General features: G+C 33.4%; 1 protein-coding gene across 1 annotated transcript in view; it reads right to left on the reverse strand.

The window, feature by feature from the left end:
• BCHE (butyrylcholinesterase) overlaps nucleotides 1-11,635 on the reverse strand; it is an 89,327-nt gene extending 77,692 nt beyond the window's left edge. The window contains exons 1-2 of the mRNA XM_079923082.1: nucleotides 11,510-11,635; nucleotides 3,916-5,440 (exon numbers count right to left, since the gene is read on the reverse strand). Of these exons, the coding sequence (XP_079779208.1) occupies nucleotides 3,916-5,432 (1,517 nt within the window). The 5' untranslated portion in view covers nucleotides 5,433-5,440; nucleotides 11,510-11,635. The remainder of the gene's footprint in view (nucleotides 1-3,915; nucleotides 5,441-11,509) is intronic.
• Between the last annotated feature and the right edge of the window lie 9,893 nt (nucleotides 11,636-21,528).

Genomic DNA, 21,528 nt, shown 5'->3' on the forward strand with positions numbered 1-21,528 from the left:
CAGAAAGAGAAAAACCAATATCGTATATTAACGCATATATGTGGAACCTAGAAAAATGGTACAGATGAACCAGTTTGCAGGGCAGAAATTGAGACACAGATGTTGAGAACAAATGTATGGACACCAAGGGGGGAAAGCGGAAGGGGGTTTGGAATGGTGGTGTGATGAATTAGGCGATTGGGATTGACATGTATAGACTGATGAGTATAAAATTGATGACTAATAAGAACCTGCTGTATAAAAAAATAAATAAAATAAAATTCAAAAAAAAAGAGAAAAAAATAATAGCAAGGTGGTAGATTTAAACAAAAACATATTGACAATTACATTAAATATCAAATAGGTTAATCACACCAACTGTAAGAAAGGGGTTTTTTTTGTTTGTTTTTAAATAGTTGGGTTCGAGTAAAAGGATGGAACAAAATATATTATGCAAATGTAAGCATGGGGAAACTTGATGTATCTATCTTAATATTAGGCAAAGTCAACTACAGGACAGAGACATTTCATAATGATAAAACAGCCAATTAATCAGGACTACATAATCCTAAAAGTACATGGAATTAATAGTATAGATTTAAAATATTATAAGGAGAATTAGCAGAACTAAATGGAGAAATAAATAATACCATAGTTATAGTCCAAGATGTTAATACCCTTCTCTCAGTATTTAAAACAAGTAGGCAAAAAATATTGGTAAGACTATTAGAAGACCTGAGCAACCATGAACTAATTAATTTACAGAACACACCATACCAAATAATTGAAGAACACACATTCTTTTCAAGAGCACATAAAATAATCACCCATAAAGATCATATGCTGGGTCATAAAATAATTCTCAATATATTTCAAAGGGAAAAATCTTATAGAATATAGTCTCTTACTAGAACTGAATTCAATTAGAAATCCACAACAAGATATCTAGAAATTACCCAAATAGCTGGAAGTTAAACAATAGACTACTAAACAACCCACTGGCAAAATAAAATATCACAAAGAAAAATTCAAAATTATTTTGAACTTAATCCTAATGAGAAATACAATATATACTAAACTTACTATTTAAGGAGAAAAATTCATTAAAACATTTTATGAACCACGAACTGGAAAACTCATTTTCCTGGATGATTATTACAATGCTCAGTTCTACTTTTTTACTTTCTTGATGTGTCATTTTGGGGTTATATGGAAGTAAAATCCTGCAGTTTCCCAGTCTTGGCATTACTGACCTTTGGAATGAATAATTCGCTGTTGTGGGGGGCTGTCGTGTGCATTTTAAGATGTTTAGCAGCACCCCTGGCCTCTACATTGCTAGTAGCATCCCAACTCCAGACATTGTTAAATGTCTCCGGTATGGGGAGTAGAGGGGAACCAAGGGGGAGAATCTCTCTGGGAAGAGAACATCAAACATCATGTTTGTGGTCAAATAAATATGGGTGGATTTCCAAACCTAACGCTTAAACCAACTTTGTTTCCATGAAGTTTATTTAATCATTCTAAATTTCTGTATTTATTCATAGGTATACTTTGAAAACAGATAGTGCACAGCAGGAGATTAAAATTATGTTTGCCATCAAGTCAAATCTCAACACAAATGACATGCTATTATCTGTTCAACTGTGCAAACATGGGCTCTAAAGAAACTCACCGACTGAAATGACATCTTGTTATGGCTGAACTTCTTAAAAAAGTTTAATTTTTATGGTTTATAATCTTGTTTATATGAATTTATCATTATATTTAAAATGTGTCAACCTTTATTTATTTCCCATTAAAATATGCTAATCATAGAAGGAGATTAGGATTAAACAATCTATTATTCTATTAATTGTCAAATATTCTCTTCTTTGACCTGTTGCTATCTGTGCACCATAAATATGACCTTTACCACATCTGGTTCTCAGTGTTCCCAATTGTGAAATAAGAAAATATAAATTTCTTGATGATTTAAACATGCAAAGTATGAAGTCCTTTAAAAATGTATAGGCATCAATAATTTGAAGAAATATTGATATTTCCCTTAAATTCCCTTAATATTCCCCTTAAGTTATTTATAATCTCTAGAATTGCCAGAAAGAATTAAAAGTATATTCAGATGATTTAATACGGATAGAACCTTGAGGGAGAGAACAGAATGAAATATACATAATTCTAATGCAGCTCTAGAAATAAGATGATCCTTCTTAAGCAGAAATTTAGACTGATGTTGAGAAGGTGTAAGATATTGCACAGCTACAGATAATATAATAACAGATAATATAATAGCCTACATATCTTGAAAAAGAAATTTTTTACCCATACTAGCTTTTACCTGCTTTCATTGAATAATTAACCAAATATTTGTAAAGTGTGACATATACTAATGTCAGTACTTTAATGAGTATCCAATAAAACCACAGGTTCTCTTTCAAGAAGTTAGTTCTTAGTCTAGTTTAGGAGGTTCAGAATACAATGAAAGATAGGATTTAGACACGTGACAGTCAGTGGCTTCTGTAAGAGTGAAAAAGAAGTCTGAAGGAACTACAACTCTAGGAATTAAATATACATTGTATGAAACATGTAGTCAGTCAAAACTTTAACAAAATAGTAGGACTTGTGTCATTAAAAAGGAGAGAGGTAAATGTTCTAAGCAGGGCACATAGCAAGAACAAGGTTCTAAGGTGTAGTTAAGCTTGAAATCTTTGGTATTCATAAGGTAATTCATCTACCAAGCAACAAGGTGTTGGGGAGTACGGGTTGCAACAAGATTATAGAAGCCTCTTAATGCCACATGGAAGAGTTTTAGTTTTATACACAGTAAATAAGTATCAAAAATTTTGAGATGAATTATATCATACAAGTACTTTGTAGAGAGATACATACAGTAACATGGAGTACAATGAATTCCAAATGGAGGATGGAGAAGAAAACCAGAAAGCAAAATCATTCTCAACATTCTTTTCAATTGTAAAACACAGGATGACAAATTGGATTAATGCATCAATCAGATTATGAGTTTCTGTAAGCACTTTTCAAAAAAAGCGATGCCCAAATTTCTATTCTTTTATTATTCTCATTGATACAAATTATTCCAATGTATAAAATTCAATTTGGGGTTACAAACAGTAAAAAAAAAAAAAACTTATTTTTTACACACACAAAATATTAAAAAAATAGAATATATATTAAAAGAGATTATTTTCCTCTGATTATTGAAGACATACTATCACAATATTTATAAAATACGAGGGAAAATATGTTCTTTTGTAACATCTCTGATTATGTAATGTCATCCATATGACTACTCAAGTGTAAAACAGCTTAGCTGAACAAGATGTAGCTTGTTGTAGCTCTCGCTCAACACAGGTTACCTAAAAGCTCTGAACAAACATATTAGGGAATAAAAAACGTTGATAAAATGGCAAATTCTGTATTTTGAATAATCTGAGGGACAACCCTATCACCATCTTGCCCTTTGATTTTCCTGAGCAGGGATGTATTTCTTTGTGTATCAGGTAACAATGTACTAGTGCTTAAGAGCATGAGAAAAAGAGAGATATTCCTAATCTTTCTTAAACCTGTGAACACTATAAACTTTCAGGCTTAATAACATGTCACAGTAATTTTAGTTCTCAAGGTAAACATCTATTTCCGTACAAACTTTGGTGAACATTGTTAAAGTACTTTGAAGTACTTTGGAAATGAAATCAGAAAATATTTTTCATAAAAGTTCTTTGATTATTTCTCTTAAGCACTCTGATGCAAGGAACTGAAATGCAGTACATAATAAAAAACAAAACCAGCTTAAGGCATGAAGAGAATAAATAATCAAAATGTTTCTGTACCTTTAATGAAGTCTACACTGGAGACCAAGAAAAGTTAAGCAAAACAAAACAAAGCCAAACAAGAACAACTACAAAAATTGGCACTTACCCATATTTTGCAAAATTTGCCCAGCGTTTCATAATGGATCTACTCAAAATTTCCTCAGCTTTTGTGTAATTAACTCTTCTTTCCAGAGGTAAACCGAAGACAAATTCAATCTCATAACCATGCATCACTCCCATCCATTCTGGCCAAGGGAGTTTGGAGGATCGGTGTTCAAAATAGTAGAAAAAGGCATTGTTTCCCATATCTGAGAACTTTTTGGTGAACTCCAAGGCAGGGCATATGATGTTATAATCCCCAACAACATCATCCAAGGCCTCACGGTAGTTTTCAGCTCTCTGATCATCTAACCAGTCCATGTAGTGGAAAAGGATCGATTCCTTTCCAAATTCACTCAATCCCGGAAAAAATATTTTTAAACCTTCTTGAAATTCTTTTCTAGTTATAATACTATTGTTATCTTTGCTGAAACCAGGAGCACCGTATACTAAAAATGCTGTCCCTTCATCTTTGTTAACACCCACCAAGATCTGGGTTTTTTTGAACTGTCCAAGTTGGAGTAGTGTGTCTGGCATGTCAGTGAGAAAATCACCATCCACAGTTGGACCAAAGTTTACTGACAAGAGCGTACCATAAGGGACAACAAATACTTCATTCAGAAGAATTTCCTGGGCATCTTTATTTCGAAGACATTTGATTATCTCAGTCTCATTTTCTCTAGAGCAACCAATAAATTTAGCTAAAGTTAATGTTCTGTTCCTAGCTTCATAAAGAGATGTCACTACCCAAGGGGAATTAGAGGATCCACTTTGCAGAATGGCTCTGGTAAACAATGGGTGGCTTCTAGGAGAAAGTAAATGAAGGCTAACTGAAGCTGCTCCTGCACTTTCTCCAAAGAGAGTTACACTCTTAGGATTTCCACCAAAGGCTGCTATATTTTTTTGGACCCACTGAAGGGCCATCTGTTGATCAAATAAGCCCGTGTTTCCTGGCGCCTCAGGATTTCCCGGTAAAGCTAAGAATCCTAGGGCACCCACCCTATAGTTCATTGAAACCACAATAACTCTTTCAGCCCGTGCCAGAAACTTGCCATCATAAACATGCAAAGATGATGTCCCAGTCTGAAAACCACCACCATAAATCCATATCATTACAGTAGCATTTTTTGGTTTAGGTGCTGGAATCCACACATTCAGATATAAACAGTCTTCACTGAGGTCAGTGTTTGGGTTCCACATCTCTGATCCAAGGAAGCCTGGGAAACTTTGGTCTGTGTTCTGATAGCAAGAATTTGCATATTTTGTGGCATTCCAAATATTGGGCCACTTGGTCAAGGACTGTGGCTTTTTGAATCGAAGTCTACCAAGAGGTGGCTGTGCATAGGGGATTCCAAGAAAGGCTGTTACTGTGCCACCAAGAACTGGCAAGTTCATCCCTCTGACTTTTCCATTCTTGGTGGTAATTATGACATCTTCTTCAGTGTGTGACTTCCCAAAGAGCACCCAGAGCAGAAGAAACCGCAAGAGAAATCTGATGTATATGATTGTACCCTTGCTCTGCATATTGGTTTCTGCAAGAGAGATAAGTGGGAAGTTTTAACAGCCTCATGCATCTAGTATTATATTTTATTGATGATAATTAACTAAAATTTAGTAGTTCTTATCAATCCCATAAATTATGAAAACTAATAAATCTATTACTGCTATAAAGACACATAAAAAAACATAGAAAACGGTTGGAGATATTTCAGTTTTCAATTGAGAAATAAATGAGTGAAATGGAAAAGGAGAAATTAGTTCAATTTGGAAAGATTCATTTTCAAACCTCTGTAAGAAAGATGTCGTTTTTTAAGGAGGAAATTTGTCCAAGGCATTAGTATATATATATATATATATATATATATATATATATATACTTCTTTACCATACACAGCACCACCAAAGGTGGCATTAAATGGTAGTCTACTTAATGATAGATATAATAGATTAAATTTCGACCATAGTTAGAAGAGGAAATACAAGCTTATATATTCTCTGAAATATATACAGTTCTAATCATGGCTGGCTGGCTCTTGACAGTAGGTTAAGAACCTTTAAGGATCCTCAGACTTCTATTACTGCCTTTTTCTGTTTGCATGGTCCTGTCTGTGGTCCCTTTAGCCTAGTGTTTTCTTCCTCTATATAATTGTACCCTGTGGTTAGAAGAGAATTTGGACAAGCAATTCACAGAATGTGAAGTAACAAAAAAATACAGTAGTTGCCATTTTTCCTACAAATTGTGAAAACTAACAAATCTGCTACCACTATAAAGGCCTACGGGAAAAACTGGAAAGGGAAGACTGGATATATACCAATTCCTCTGAAACTGAATAACCACGAAGGGCTTTTCTATCTGAATTATATTGTCAATGGATAACATTAGATGTGGGAGAAGAAACTGACTTAGAAGAAATTTTACACTCAGGGATTACTCAACGCATGCCTGTTAATTTTTTAATTGATTAAAGCATGTGCAACTAGGGAGGTTAAATGTGTTAGCATGGTCAGATTTACTCGTATTTTGATAGTAGACACGATGAGTGAAATAAGAGGATTAAACTGAGAAATTACTGGGAAAAGTGGGAGAAGCAAAAGTAATCTTTGAGACCTATAAAATCATAACTATTTGGCGTTTTATTAAATAATACTTATTAGTGATATGAAGAGAACATTTGGGGAAATCAAATTTTCATTAAAAATTCATAATGCATACTTGAGTTTCTTTTAAATAAAAAAAAATTTAAATCAGATTCTGAAACTCCAAGTGGCAAAGAGGGACAGAAAAATGTAATGCAGATATCATTTGAAAGAACTAACATCTTTATATAACTGAAAGAAAAAAGAAAATCTGATTAAAACTGTCAAATACAAACACTGATTCTCATCCACATAACAATAGCAAAGGTCCATACATGTACAAAATATTTTTATGATGTTTTGATAGTGTAATAATAAGTCCAACCTATATGTCCAAGAAGCTAATCCTGTGAGCACTGAGAATTTGTAATAGTCTTTTTATTCTACTTTTTAAATTACATTGTCTTGGAAGGCAGAGATTAAGGCACTATCTATGGTAATAAGTGTCTCAGATCTACAATCCTCACTGTAATCAGCCTCATTCACCACTGCTCATAGGACAGCTAGTGATCAACAAGTATTTTTTGATCCCCCAAAATATCTGAATAAACTAGTCCATTGTGTATACTATTTTGTTCAGTGTCTAGTATTTATAGATATATCTCCATCTATACCTCTATCTCTGTCTCTATTTCTGCCTCTATCTTTTTCTGTTTATGGCTGTGTCTATATCTATATATTTATATCTAATTCTACTGATGTCCATATGTTTATGCATATATACATATATATTTATACATGATGATTGTTATAAGGTTTAAAAAAATCAAGCCATGAGATCAATTTTTATGCTCTCAATGTTGATACAACTGAATTTGTGCTAATACCAATAAATATATATTATTGAAGTATACAATATTTTAACACTATGCATATACTATTATAAAATTTAGCTTTATTATAATCATAACAAAATGCAATTTATCTTCTAAAAATAATAAGTAAATAAAATGTCATAATAATGTAAAGTTTCCTGTAAAGTTGACACTTACTAATAAAATTTTATATTTCTGAGAGTTAGGAGTTTTAGAGACACTGCTACCACATACCACAGTTGTGTGTTTTTTTTTCTTCCTTCTGATAATTCCTAAGACATTTCTTTTAAATAAATGGAGGAGAGCATTTGGAAGAAAGCAAAGTGCTGTGATAGATTTTTTTTTTTTCATTTTTAAAATCTTGCTTTAGAAAGGAAAAGGAATTAAGATACAAAGCTGGTTTATTCTAAGCTGCATTTCAACAGATAAATTGCAGCATCTTTGGTTGGACTCATTCCTGCCTTTGGCCTAGCTCAATCAATGTCTTCTGAGTCTAATAAAGACAATCATTTTTTTTTGGTTTTATATAAATCTTTTTTTGTCTTTTAAACCATAAAACAAATCCTAATAATTTTTGCTTTCTGACAATTTTCAAACTTTCATTCTATTGTTTATTAATTTTATTGCATAGCAAATATAAAATTACTACCAAAATTTTGGTTTTGTATGTAATTAATAAATATAATAATTTTCATTGCATGTGTTATGAAAGGCTGCTATAACATCTAAAAGGTTGTACTATCATCCCCATGTCATTTAGTTTGATTTATACTACTACTTTTGTGTGTGTGCGTGTGTGTGTGTGTGCGGTACACGGGCCTCTCACTGTTGTGGCCTCTCCCGTTGTGGAGCAACAGGCTCCAGACGCGCAGGCTCAGCAGCCATGGCTCACAGGCCCAGCCGCTCCTTGGCATGTGGGCTCCTCCTGGACCGGGGCACGAACCTGTGTCCCCTGCATTGGCAGGCGGACTCTCAACCACTGCGCCACCAGGGAAGCCCTATACTACTACTTCTTGTATGTTTTTATTTATATTTTGTGCTGAGTAGAACTTAATGTTATATAATATGATTTATATGAATAATAATCTTGCTTTTTCAACAATGATATCTGTGAGTCATCATCTTGATATTAGTAATACAAGTACTTACACCCTGTAATTGTAAATAATGTAATTAGTAACATTCACAAAATCATTGTAAGCCTTTGTTTATTGCAAGAATGGCAATATAATTCCAATTCACTTTCATGGTAACTGTTGTAGTGTATTATACACCATATTATTAAATATAGGTTTTAATAGGAAAATATGCTTATGTTCACATACTCATTGTTAGCATAGGCTAGTTTTTTTTTATATTTAGCTGCAGTACTTTATTTAAGTAAGCATTATTTTGTTCTTTTCATAACCTGTTATTCTCTAGTCTCACATGTTGCACTGTGGTTTTACCATTAAGAGATGTTTATGTTTTTAATATATGCTATCACATGATTAAACAATCAAAAGAGAGACAAATAAAGGAGACTAAGAAATGTTATTACTCTAAGTAATAAGTCTTTACTAATAATTAAAATATTCAAATAAAATTTCAATAAAATTTCATTTATTTCCTCCTATACTTTCTGGTGCAAATTGACTACTGGCACATTAAATAATTTAAACTCTAAGAACACATAACATGTTTATCATAAAGAACGGGGTAAAGTTTTATACCAAGGACAACTAAATATCTGAATTTAGATCAATTAACTTATTGTAATAATCTTTAATATTTGATTAAAGGAAGGAGGTTTTGTTTGGAATTGCAAAAGAGAATGGATGGGAGTGGGAAGAGAGAAAAACCTGAAAGACAATTGATACTATAGTGTTCCAAGTTTATCAAATGCTCCAGGATATCAAAATCTACTGGCAATTTTGGGAAAATATTCTAAACTTTAAAAAAAAATTTTTAATTAAAAAAAGGTAAAAAATAATTTCCTTCTTTTTGCATTCTTAATTCAATTTTGAAAGCATCAAAATTCCTTGACTGATTTCTAAAATATATAAGGTTATGCTATATAATATGGGTGCAATCAAATTATTGATATAAAGAGCTATTTATTTGCCATATATTTGCCATAATTGGATATCAACCAAATTTTCAAAATAATTGGCCAGTCAAGGACTTCTTAAATCATGGTCATGCAAAAATTGATAATAGTTTCTCTGAATGTAATTTTCCTGTCTTTTAAAAAGTTTCATTAGAATATATATTTCTGTATAAAAATAGACTGTTAAAATGTTGTGGAAAGAGCCATCTAGAAAATATGATCTAGAACAAGTGCCACTAAAATGTATTTAGTTCAATTAAAACAACTGAGCCTTTATACCAAACCTAAAGAGCTTGTTTTGTTGTAGGCTAAGTGAAGTGGGGAACTGAGGAAGTCTGTTTATAAATAGACTATACCACTGTCTTTCAGGGATCCTTCAGATACCCAGTAGGCACTAAAAGGATGTGTATACATAGAAGACACTATATTAGGTATGAGAAACAGATCTGTAACTGTCCTCAATCAGGAAGAACATCCACAAACTTTTCATTGTGTGAACAATTTGAACATTTAAAATTAGAGAGATAGCTTGGGTCTTCTTTGAAAGTTCAATCTGTTCTTAACATCTATCCAATTATAATTTTCCAATGTTTGAAACAGTTTAGTTTTGATAAGAATGAGCAGATTTTGGCATGAAAGCATTAAAATGAAGACAGCATACAATTTAAGTATATATTATTAATTGTTACCAAGAAATAAATCAAAGCACAAACTAAATTTGTAACTAAGATATCATTTGCTAAGACATTATTAGCTTATTATTATTAGCTTATATATTGTTATTATTATATTATATTATTAGCTTATATTCTAAAAACTGAAATGTGGAGTAGATCCCAAATATTTTCTTACAATTAAAGAAGCAGGACATTAAAAACGAACAACAACAGGTCTAGGAGAATAAAACAGAACTTTGCAAATCCAATTAGAAATTTAATTTGCTTCCAAAAGGTCACGTTATTTCAAATACACAGAGAATTCTAAACATGTCATTTAAAGTAAAAGTCACTCTTTAAAAGCTCATGCTTATCCTTAAACAAAGTAACTATTTATATAAGTGAAATGTAATATTTATCATAGATATGAGATAGCTTATATTATGGAAGCATTACACAGCCTAGTGACAGTAACTCCTAATTGAGTTTATTATCGTGCAATATCTTCATAAAAATTTGGAAGAGATAACTTTAATTTTTTTAATTACAAATAGAAATCATAAATAATGAAATAATTTTGCTCACATTTCAGTTTACTTTTAATCATTCATATATTTTATACTCAATGCTTAATCCTCTGTAAACAAGAACTGATATCAAAATAAAGGTAGAGTTACAAAATCACAGGATGAGCAGAAAGTCTATATTTGCTTATTATTTCCATAATAATAAAATAATAGCAATGGTAAAATATTTTGCTATAAACACACATATTAAAAGAAAGAGAACAAACAGGGCAAATGGGACAAAAGTTTGTAAATCAAATTGGGAAATAGCTTTTTTCCTTTTAGAGAAAAGAAACTTAGACTTTTCCTTTGCCAATTGATATTGTTAAAGTTTCAGATGGCAAAATGTTAAGTACCCTGTAGAGCCAGACAATAACTATTCATTTCAAACCACTTTAGAAAAAGAAAAAACTTTAGAAAAAGAAAAAACTAGAGAGTAATACTGGTCAAAAAACACTTGTTACTCTTTTAAGGAAAAATTCACTAAACAGTGCATTTAAGGGTAAAACACAGCATAAAGTGTTTTCCCTTTGAGGGTGCATTAGGAACATATATTACAGTGATTCCACAAGTGCTACGGTCCTTTATACAAAGTTGAATAAATTCATTATTTCCTTAGCAGTTAAATGGCCACAGTCTGCGTTCCCTGAATAATCAATCGGAAGATTTGATGCATGTGGCTGCTCCCTTACTTTATCTGTCCCATTTGTAATGACTGTCTCCCACAGAGCACCAAAGGGGCACAGCAAACACGTGAAGGGATCACGTTCCTCCCACAGAACAAGCTTCACAGTAACTTGCATCTCTAACAGGAAGATGTAAATTCAGAGCAACTTACCCGACTCACTGCAACGAAGATGATAAAGTTTGCAAGGAATTGGAAATCATATAATACTTCAGGGAAATGCAGTAAGCAGCTTCTGCTCTAGCCTGTAAATTGGACTGCACTGACATTACAATCAACTGTTACTGACAAAGCTCGCGAGAGTTGGCAGCGGCAACTTGATCTAGAGGCAGCCAATCTTTACTTTCTGACATCTGTTCAGAGGCTAATTGTATGAATGCAATAGTGATTTATTTACAGAGGTATTACCGGAGTCATGCTTTACGATTGCAGGCACTCAAGATAACAGTGAAGAAAAAAAAGACACAGAGCTTCATTAACAGACGCTGAAATTGAACAGCAAATACACAGGTTATTTTTGTTTGTTTTCTTAAACACTACCAGAACTTTTAAGATTTTTTTTCTCCTTTAAGGAATATACATTTTTCTTATGCTTGTTTTGATTTAAAGATATACATGTTGCTTTAAAGAAATGCTGTTATTGAAATCTTTGTACCTTCAATCCGTGGCAATCATGGAGCTATAAAGGACTGTAAAAGATTAAATAGGAAACTAATTACTCTGTAGATAAAGCTATGAAAATCAAAAGACTACTTATATAAATGAATTAATGTCTCTGATATGTACATCCTTCCAGCTCCGACACCCCAACACTCATTTAAGTCATGCAGATCTCAGCGTTCATAATTTACTAATCGGGGACCCTGCAAGCAGTCAAGTGTAACGAGAAGCCCCAGATTTTCTGGTTGAGACAAGGAAAATAAAATGCAATAAACAATCAGCACTAAACTTTAGAAAAACACATTTGTCAGCTGAAAGGATGTACTTATGTCTTTCAACCTTATCTTCTTTGACTTAGATATTTGGGAAAATGAAAAGACAAAATACAAAAAAAACTTATAAACTGCTTAATGCCTGACTTCTCAATGCAGTTATATTCTTTATCTCCCTCAAATGATCATTTTCACTTTTAAATCTCTCATTTTGGGGCTTACTATGGACTAACCAGTGGGCATGTAATTGTTGATAAGCCCAATTTTTATTTTTAAAACATGGTGTTTAAAATTTCAAACATGCAAATGTAAGAACTGTCATTTGTTATTAACACTACTCTGTGCCAGTCATTATAATTGACAGTTTACATAAATTATTTTATTTTACTCTAACAAAATATATGAATTAATGTGAATTCCAGTGTATGAATAAATATTATTAATCACATTTTCAGATGAGGACACTAAGGCTTTTGAAGATCAGAAACTTAGCTATATATATCCTACCACTAGTAGGGGTTGGAATCAGAATTTTAACCTAGATTTGTCTGATGTAGTTCCATGTCAACTGTTTCCAAGATAATAACCACTTTGGTCTTTTAAAATTATCTTTTCTGGGAAAATTTCTGCTTAGGAGGTATTTATTAGACAACGAATTTCACAATCACAATGATTTATATTGTATTTAGAATATAGTTTATGTAATGACAACCTAGCAACACAAAAGTTACAGAGTATATGGTCTATCTAAAAGGAGAAAAAGATTTTTTCGAAGGTGGTACACTGACAATCATGCAATGGATAGTAACGTGATGGTGTTTCTGCTTGAAATGTAGTCATTCTGGTGGCCCATGTGGAAGAGAGTTCATTGGTTTAATATGTGATTTTTTTTTAATCCAAATGTCAAAACTCTTCTCTCCAACACAGTTCCACTGCACTGTTCTCTGTGCTGGCATATGGTTGGTCTTATTCTCAAATCCTGCAATTATACAATAATTTGTTGTATCGTTTGTTACTTATACGATGATAATAATAATTTGCATACACTACTATTTGTAAACACTGTTCTACGCCTTTGAATACATTAACTCTTTTAAAACTCAAAACCCATCTTATAAGTAAGTACTATTATTATCCCTATTTTATGGTTGAGGAAATGTATCCACAAAGTGTTTTAGTAACTTACCAAAAATCATACAGGTAATAAAAGTATTTTCTATTTTTTTAAATGTAAACACTTGCAATTGGCATTTTTGCAACTTTTGCTTGTTTTCTTAATTTATTTTCCCAGAAGTGGAATAACTGAACTTAACTAGTAGAATGTGGATTTTTTTTTTTATTTTAATTAATTAATTAATTTATGGCTGTGTTGGGTCTTTGTTGCTGTGCACGGACTTTTTCTAGTTGCGGTGAGCGGGGGCTACTCTTCATTGCAGTGTGCCGGCTTCTCACTGCGGTGGCTTCTCTTGTTGCGGAGCACAGGCTCTAGGAGTGTGGGCTTCAGTAGCTGTGGCACACAGGCTAAGTAGTTGTGGCGCACGGGCTTAGTTGCTCCGTGGCATGTGGGATCTTCCCGGACCAGGGCTCGAACCCACGTCCCCTGCATTGGCAGGCGGATTCTTAACCACTGCGCCACCAGGGAAGCCCTAGAATGTGGATTTTTTTTGTTTGTTTGTTTTTGCAATTTTATGAGGTTCTCAATAGACTGTGGAATAAGAAGAGGTTTCCAATAGTTCCGGCAAAAGGGAAAATGTTCTTAATAGCAATAAATCTGAACAAGTCTCTGGAGCCAAGAGACTAGACATTCATACCTGGATGTGGCAGGTGAGGTATTTAAAGGTAGATTTCTTGACAAATTTTAAAAGTGCCCAGCCCTGCTAGCAAAAAGAATTCTTTAAGAGTATGGCAACACCTAATATTGGAGGTGCCTGCAGGCAGTAGCATCAGTAAATGATAAAACAAAGATCTCTTGGAGTTAGGGGAGAGTGAACGACAGGGAGTCTGAAGTAGCCCTGTGTAATTTAGACCAGGATATAGGTATTTTGTGTAAAAAGTTCTAGAAAGAGGTTTATAAGCCCAAACAATTTGGTTACAGTCTAGATCACTAGACTCTAAGAAGATAATTAAAATCAATAACAAGCTACAGCTTCTGAGGAAATATGGTACCAAGCCCAATTTTCAAAGACAAAAGAATCAAAGTAAGGAAATAAACTCTGAAACTAAATTACTCAGGGCTTGAGAAAAGAAAGAAGGAGAAACTCATTTTTTTAAACATGAAAAAAGAGACAGAGAAGAAGAGCCCTTCTTTGTTTAAAATCTAATTTATTGAATAAGCTTAAATTTACTCTTAAGCACTTGATTAATCTTGGAGTTCTACTCTCAGAAAAAAATTCTACATTAGCATGCCACCAAATCAATCTTGATGCTCTTAGAAAATCCTGGAGTGGGATATTTAAACTAGCCTCCTATGTGAGACTGATTTGGGAAGATAACAGGCCACACTGAAAGGCAGAGTCCTGGGGACTGGCTCATCAGGAAACTGTTATCGTATCATGTTTATGGTTTATCTTTTTTCTCCTATTTACTCATGTGCAATTATGCCCTCTACTTTAGCTAATTTGGAAATGCATCAAATATAATATTTTGTAGTCTACTTTCATATAACTAATGCTATCAAATACTTTTCTTCAACTTAATTTCATTGCCTGTATATTAATTGTTTTTATGGACGTACTATAATTTATCTAACTCTTTTTGTTGTAAAGGTAGATTGCTTTAAACTGATCATGGAAATAGTAATACAAAAATGGGTGTAACAATTGTAGATATTTTTACACATTTCCGATTTTTTTACGGAATAATTAAATCAGAATTGTTCAAAAGTTATGTACACTTTTATAGCTAAGACACATACCACCAACTACTTCCACAAAATACTATCAATTTGTATTCTCACTGGCAATCTAATGTGTCTCCTTTACACTCAAAAGAGAGTTGACTATCATATATTTTCCTATTTTTCCATTTTGCTTGATAAAATATGACTTTATGTTTCATTCATTTGCTATTATTGTGATCAATGTGTTTCATGTGTTTATTTTCCTGAAATATAACATTTTAATTGAGATATAATTTCAAATTATGGAAAACTTTCAAAACACTGTAAAGAACTCTCATTTACCCAGATTCACCACATGTTAATATTTTGAGCCGTTTTTAATATCATGTTCTCTTTCTTCATGAAAATGTGTATGATAATATATGTATGTACATATATGTGACCATTATTTTTTCTGAGTTATTTCAGTGTTATTTGCAGGCATCATGCTCCTGTATCCCTAACCACTCCTTTAAGATCTATGGAAATCCACCTGCTGTAGATATAAGTGAATTTAATCAGCAGTCTGATAAATAGACTACAAAACTTAACAGCCCTGTTACTGAGGGATAAGTCTAATTTAGAGAAGAAGGACAACAAATATATGTAGAAGGAATAATATGTTAGAAATGAAAATTTAACAAATCGTGATGAAAATTGGGTTGGGCAAGAATGAACAACTGGTATTAAAATCATTAAGTGTATGATCGATGGAGAACTAGATATTTGATATTCCTCAGAAATCACACATATTACATTCAAAACTTCATAACTTAAGCGGAGGGTCAAATTTGTATCACGTATGGTGGGGTCTATGGAATATTAGGCATACAACAGGACCTATACCATCTGAAATTTTTAAAATTGAATTACATTTTTTATCAGCAAATTTTAAGATTTGACTTACACTTTATGTGAACTAGAGAAAATAAATGAACAAAATAAATTGTATCACAAAAAAGTAATCAGACAACTCCTGAAAGTGGGACACTCTGGCCTGGTCATTTCAACAAAACAGTGAAGAAAGTTTCTATACAAGACTGGACAAGAGGTAAGGGACATTATCAGATTCAGTGCATGGTACAGATTAGGAATGGGTTTGTATATCAGAAAGGATATTTGGGGGGTCAGTTTGGAAATCTGAATAATTTCTGGCTATTAGATTAGATGAGAGTAACTGTGGTGAAAACTCATGATTAAAAGAAGTACGTAGCAGGACACTATGAAAAACGCGATTCCATTGTGGTGTGTGTGTGCACGCACACACAGAGAAAGATGTGGAAGGGTATGCATTAGAATATTAATGGTGGTTATTACTGCATAGTGAGTGTATAGAATATTTCTAAATGTTTCATCTCTATTTTCCAATTTTCTGTAATGCAAATGTACTGTTCCTATCATCGTAATTTAGATATATCAAAATAGAAAGTCAAATTTAAATAAATAACAGTCAAAATGTTCACTCTGCACTTCATTTCCAGGTGATCTAATGAGATTTTTATCTTTTGTTAATTGTTTCAGAGTATTGGGAAGTGTCAAAGCCCCCCATTTGATAATATTGAAATGATATACACTTCATGGCAAAACAACTTAAGGACAATTAAAAAAGACAAGTTGCAGTTTGAAGAAGCTGGAGCAAAGAGATTTTAGGTTGAGATGAGGTAAATAAGATGAGAGGCAGACACAAGATAAAGGAAAGAGAATGAGTTAGGGAGCCACCCTAAAGAGTAGAAATGTGGAGGAGTTACATGCATAGGAAAGACTTTTAGGGAGGTAGATATTTGTGGTGAGGTGTAAATCCCTCCTGAGAATCCTCAAATTTGTTAGTAGAGACTAACATTGTTTTTTAATGGTTCTAGAGCAAATGTGTGTGTGTGTGTGTGTGTGTGTGTGTGTGTGTATGTGTGTGTGTGTGTGTGTGTGTGTGTGTGTGTGTGTGTAGAACTAGAGATTTTGCTAGCTGGGACTTAGTAGGAAGACATATATAGAATATGAAAAAAATAGTTATGCTACGATATTTGTTAGGTGGGAAATTGTAACATTTTGCTTTCTTCCTCTATTTCTATAATTTGAAAACCTTCCTAATTTGCATGTAACATATTTAAGTTAAAAAATAAGCTTTTTATTAAACAATTTTGATCATTCTAAGAGCACATTTTGGAGTCATCCACGACCTCTGAGACAAGAGTTGAAAAAGAGCAACAGGTGGCACCTTCCCCAGAATGGTCTTGCCTTCATTCCCAAGGTAATCTCATCTTTTTTTTTTCCTGACAATCTTCTGTTCTATGTCTTCTTTTCCTTTATCCCCTTTGCAATATTTCCAGATACCTCTCTTTCTGCTTTCCTTTGAAACTTTATTTCTCTAGGATGATGTTGCAAATGACAAAATTCAAATCTTGTTTTTAGGGAGAGTAGGGAGAAATAGTGTCAAAAGCCACAAGGCAGAAACTCTGAACTGCTGACATTCACCTCTGTTTTGCAACTGGATTACGAAATGTAATGCCAAATATTCTGACTAATTAGCTAAGCACTGGATTGCCAGTGCATTACTGCAGTTACTAAATATAATCAGGCAACTAATAATTAATCTTGCTATGTCAGTATAATCTGTATCTTAATATTGTTTTTGAGTCTGTTCATATTTGGTGATCATATTCACAGAAAGATTTTATCATACAAAGGAATTTTATTCGGAGTATATTCCTAAGTATGGAGAGGTTTGTTTTGCTGGCCAGGAGAAAACGTATATCAAAATAATTTGCTGCCTCCAAGTATGAGTCTACCTTTGATTTCCTCCTTAAACCCATCAGATGGCACTTTAGTTCTCTGTATAATCATTCTGATGTCAGATTTCTGGCTCTGTTTAAAAGATCAACATGACATAAGTAGATAAGTGCTACAAATCCCAAGAAACATGACTTGAGAGCACAACCTATTTGTAGACCTTGCAAAGTATTCTTCTACAAATAGATATACATATCTAAATTATTTTTATCCAGTAATTCTTAAAATTATGGATGCATAAGCTTATGTAAGCCATATAGGTGGACACAGAAAAGACATTAGGAGCCTTCAAGAGAGAATATGTATTTTTGTCTTGCATATTTCATTAAATTTGGGGGAAAATCACGTGAAATAATGTCTGGAAAAGCATGTAGTAAATTATAATATTATTGTATAGCTCTATTGTATAGTTTATAAATATAAATAACCAGAAAATATTTTGATTTCTATTGCTAATCATTCTCTGTTTCCCAAAGCACAATAAAATTGTATCACCAACAGTGGTCAGGCTCCAGCTTTTCTTACTTGGTCTTAGAGAAGTGAGAAATGCCCCTAGGTCTGTTATCATAGCCTATCAGTGGAGGATTTTCAAAAGCATCAACGTCAAAGTATAAAAGCAAACGTAAGTACATTTAAGGGCAGTCACAACAATCTTAAAGAAGGATGGCCATATCCCAAGAATACATTAGTTTTGAAGCAAAAATGTAAAAATAAAAGGATGGATGTTTAGTCCTATTTCTATTTCTCCTACTTTTGATCTCATCACTCAAATAAATAGTCATTTTTAAGTGAATGTTATATTCTGATTACTTCAGTTAAATTCAACTGAATAGGCCAGGGTAAATGGACCGAGAAAAAAGAGAGGGGGTGTTTTTCAAGTAAATACCTTACTGTAGTTCTTTAAGTGCTAATTTTCTCATGTCACCCTCCTATATTTGTTTATAACATGGACAATCATTTGTATATCTTTGTGTTGACAGCACCTTGCAAATTGCTTGGCACATAGATTATAAGTTTGGTAGTTGTTTGAATATATAAATAAATGTATAAAACATGTAGATTGTTTTTCTCAAGTACTATTTTATTAATACAGTGTGCCTATTCCTCTAAGAGTTTCATTGTTAGACACAGGAAGTACACTTTTTTTTTAAAAATGTATTTATATTTGGCTGCGTTGGGTCTTTGTTGCTACGTGCGGGCTTTCTCTAGTTGCGGCAAGCGGGGGCTACTCTTCATTGTGGTGCATGGGCTTCTCATTTCAGTGGCTTCTCTCCTTGCGAAGCACAGGCTCTAGGCGTGCAGGCTTCAGTAGTTGCGGCGCATGGGCTCAGTAGTTGTGGTTCGCGGGCTCTAGAGCGCAGGCTCAGTAGCTGCGGCGCATGGGCTTAGTTGCTCCGCAGCATGTGGGATCTTCCCGGACCAGGGATCGAACCTGTGCCCCCTGCACTGGTAGGCAGATTCTTAACCACTGCATCACCAGGGAAGTCCCTACACTTTTTTTAAAAAAGAAAAAATGTTTCTTATCATTGGGGATATTTTTTGAAGCCATTCATCTATTATAGGTGGTTACCTACTACAGGGATTTGCCAGTATCTTTCCCCATGGTATTTTCTGAACCAGTTCTATTCCAGCTGAATACACCCAATGAAGCAATTTATATGAAAGTTAGACATGTCTCTTTTGTCTAAGGAATACAATAGAAGGTCTGAAATATCAAATTCAGGAAGATGTTCTTGAACTAGTCACATACATTCCTAAGGTGGGTTACAATGTTAGTGGTAGTCATGAAATACAGTGACAAAGACACTTCCTGGGATGTATAGGTACACCATGATTATAGTTCATATGCATTAGTGATTATAATTGAAATCAACATCTTACTATTCTTGCATCAAGGAAGATTTGTGTAAAATTTCACCACACCCATGGTTAACGACAGCCAATTATTTAGGGTATTTTGAAAGCAAACCATTAGCAGTATTTTGAGAACATTTTGATAGGAACTTAAGTTTTTACTTGAATTTTACAATATTTAATGGGACTCAGCTTTCTCAAATTGCAGACCTGTAATTCCTTTGTCTGGGACACTCCTGGCATATACTTGTTTTCTCTGCATGATTATTAATAGTGCTGCCATTATGCTCAGAAATTTAAAGACAAATTATAGAGGCCCCTACTAACAGATGAAAATGGGTCCATGAGAAACGTTGTACATATACCTAAGTAATAAAGGACAAATATTAATTCAGAGTTTTCAGTACATAGTTTTATGTACTGGCATAGCTGGTAATGATATATATATTCCATCCAACTAAAGAATGGTATCCTTTCTTATGAGGTCCCTCTATAAACAAAGCAAGATCTTCGAAGTTTTATTGGAATAATTACTATTCATCTTGTTTCCTTCGATGCATTGCCAAGGCATTTCTTCACCATTAGGATAAGCCTGGCATACGTAGGATTTATTGACTGTATAGTCTAGACTGTGACATCTTGATGAACACAAACCCTGCTTCTTGCCACTCACACTTTACCTTACGGTGTTGCTGCTGTGCTTAGCAACAGAATGCCAGATGGCACACAGACTTCAATTGATTAGTGCTCAAGAACAATGTCACCTACCAGAACAGACTACAGACAAATTGACAAAGACAATGCTGTGTTTGCAGGGCTAAATGAAGAAGCCCTTTGAATAGATTTATGGCTGCATTTTAAAAACGTGTGCTGTTTGGAAGCTTTTGTTTGTAGGATAAGGCTACAATCTTAATTATATAATTATGCATGTTTCGCTGGAGTCTGTTCTTTAGTTCTTCATCCTTTTAACTTGTCTAGACAGATAATATAACATATAAAAGCTCTTTGTTGTCTGCCATTGAAAATCCAAATAAACCAAACTCTCTTTTTTTAATGCATCCTTAGTCCCCTTTTTGTGATAATCAGTTAACATTTTAAACTCAGGCCAGAGAGAATGGCCAAAGAAGAATTGCCTGAGGAATTCTGGAATTCACAATCTGTCACCATGAGTTCTCTGGCCACAAAGAATGTCTTTTATGAGCACTTTTTTTGTTTGTTTTTTTAAATAAATTATTTTTAAATTTTATTTTTTAACATCTTTATTGGAATATAATTGCTTTACAATGTTAGTTTCTGCTGTATAACAAAGTGAATCAGCTATATGTATACATATAACTACATATCCCCTCCCTCTTGTGCCTCCTTTGCACCATCCCTATCCCACACCTCTAGGTGGTCACAGAGCACCAAGCTGATCTCTCTGTGCTATGCAGCTGCTTTCCACTAATTATCTATTTTACATTTGGTAGTGTATATAAGTCCATGCCACTCTCTCACTTCGCCCCAGCTTACCCTTCTCCCTCCCCATGTTCTCAAGTCCATTCTCTACGTCTGTGTCTTTATTTGTGTCCTGCCCTAGGTTCATCAGAACAATTTTTATTTTTAGATTCCACATATATTTGTTAGCATATGGTATTTATTTTTCTCTTTCTGACTTGCTTCACTTTGTATGAGACTCTAGGTACATCCACCTCACTACAAATAACTCAATTTCGTTTCACTTT

The sequence above is a fragment of the Stenella coeruleoalba genome, assembly GCF_951394435.1.
Source record: "Stenella coeruleoalba genome assembly, chromosome: 5".
Lineage (NCBI taxonomy): Eukaryota > Metazoa > Chordata > Mammalia > Artiodactyla > Delphinidae > Stenella > Stenella coeruleoalba.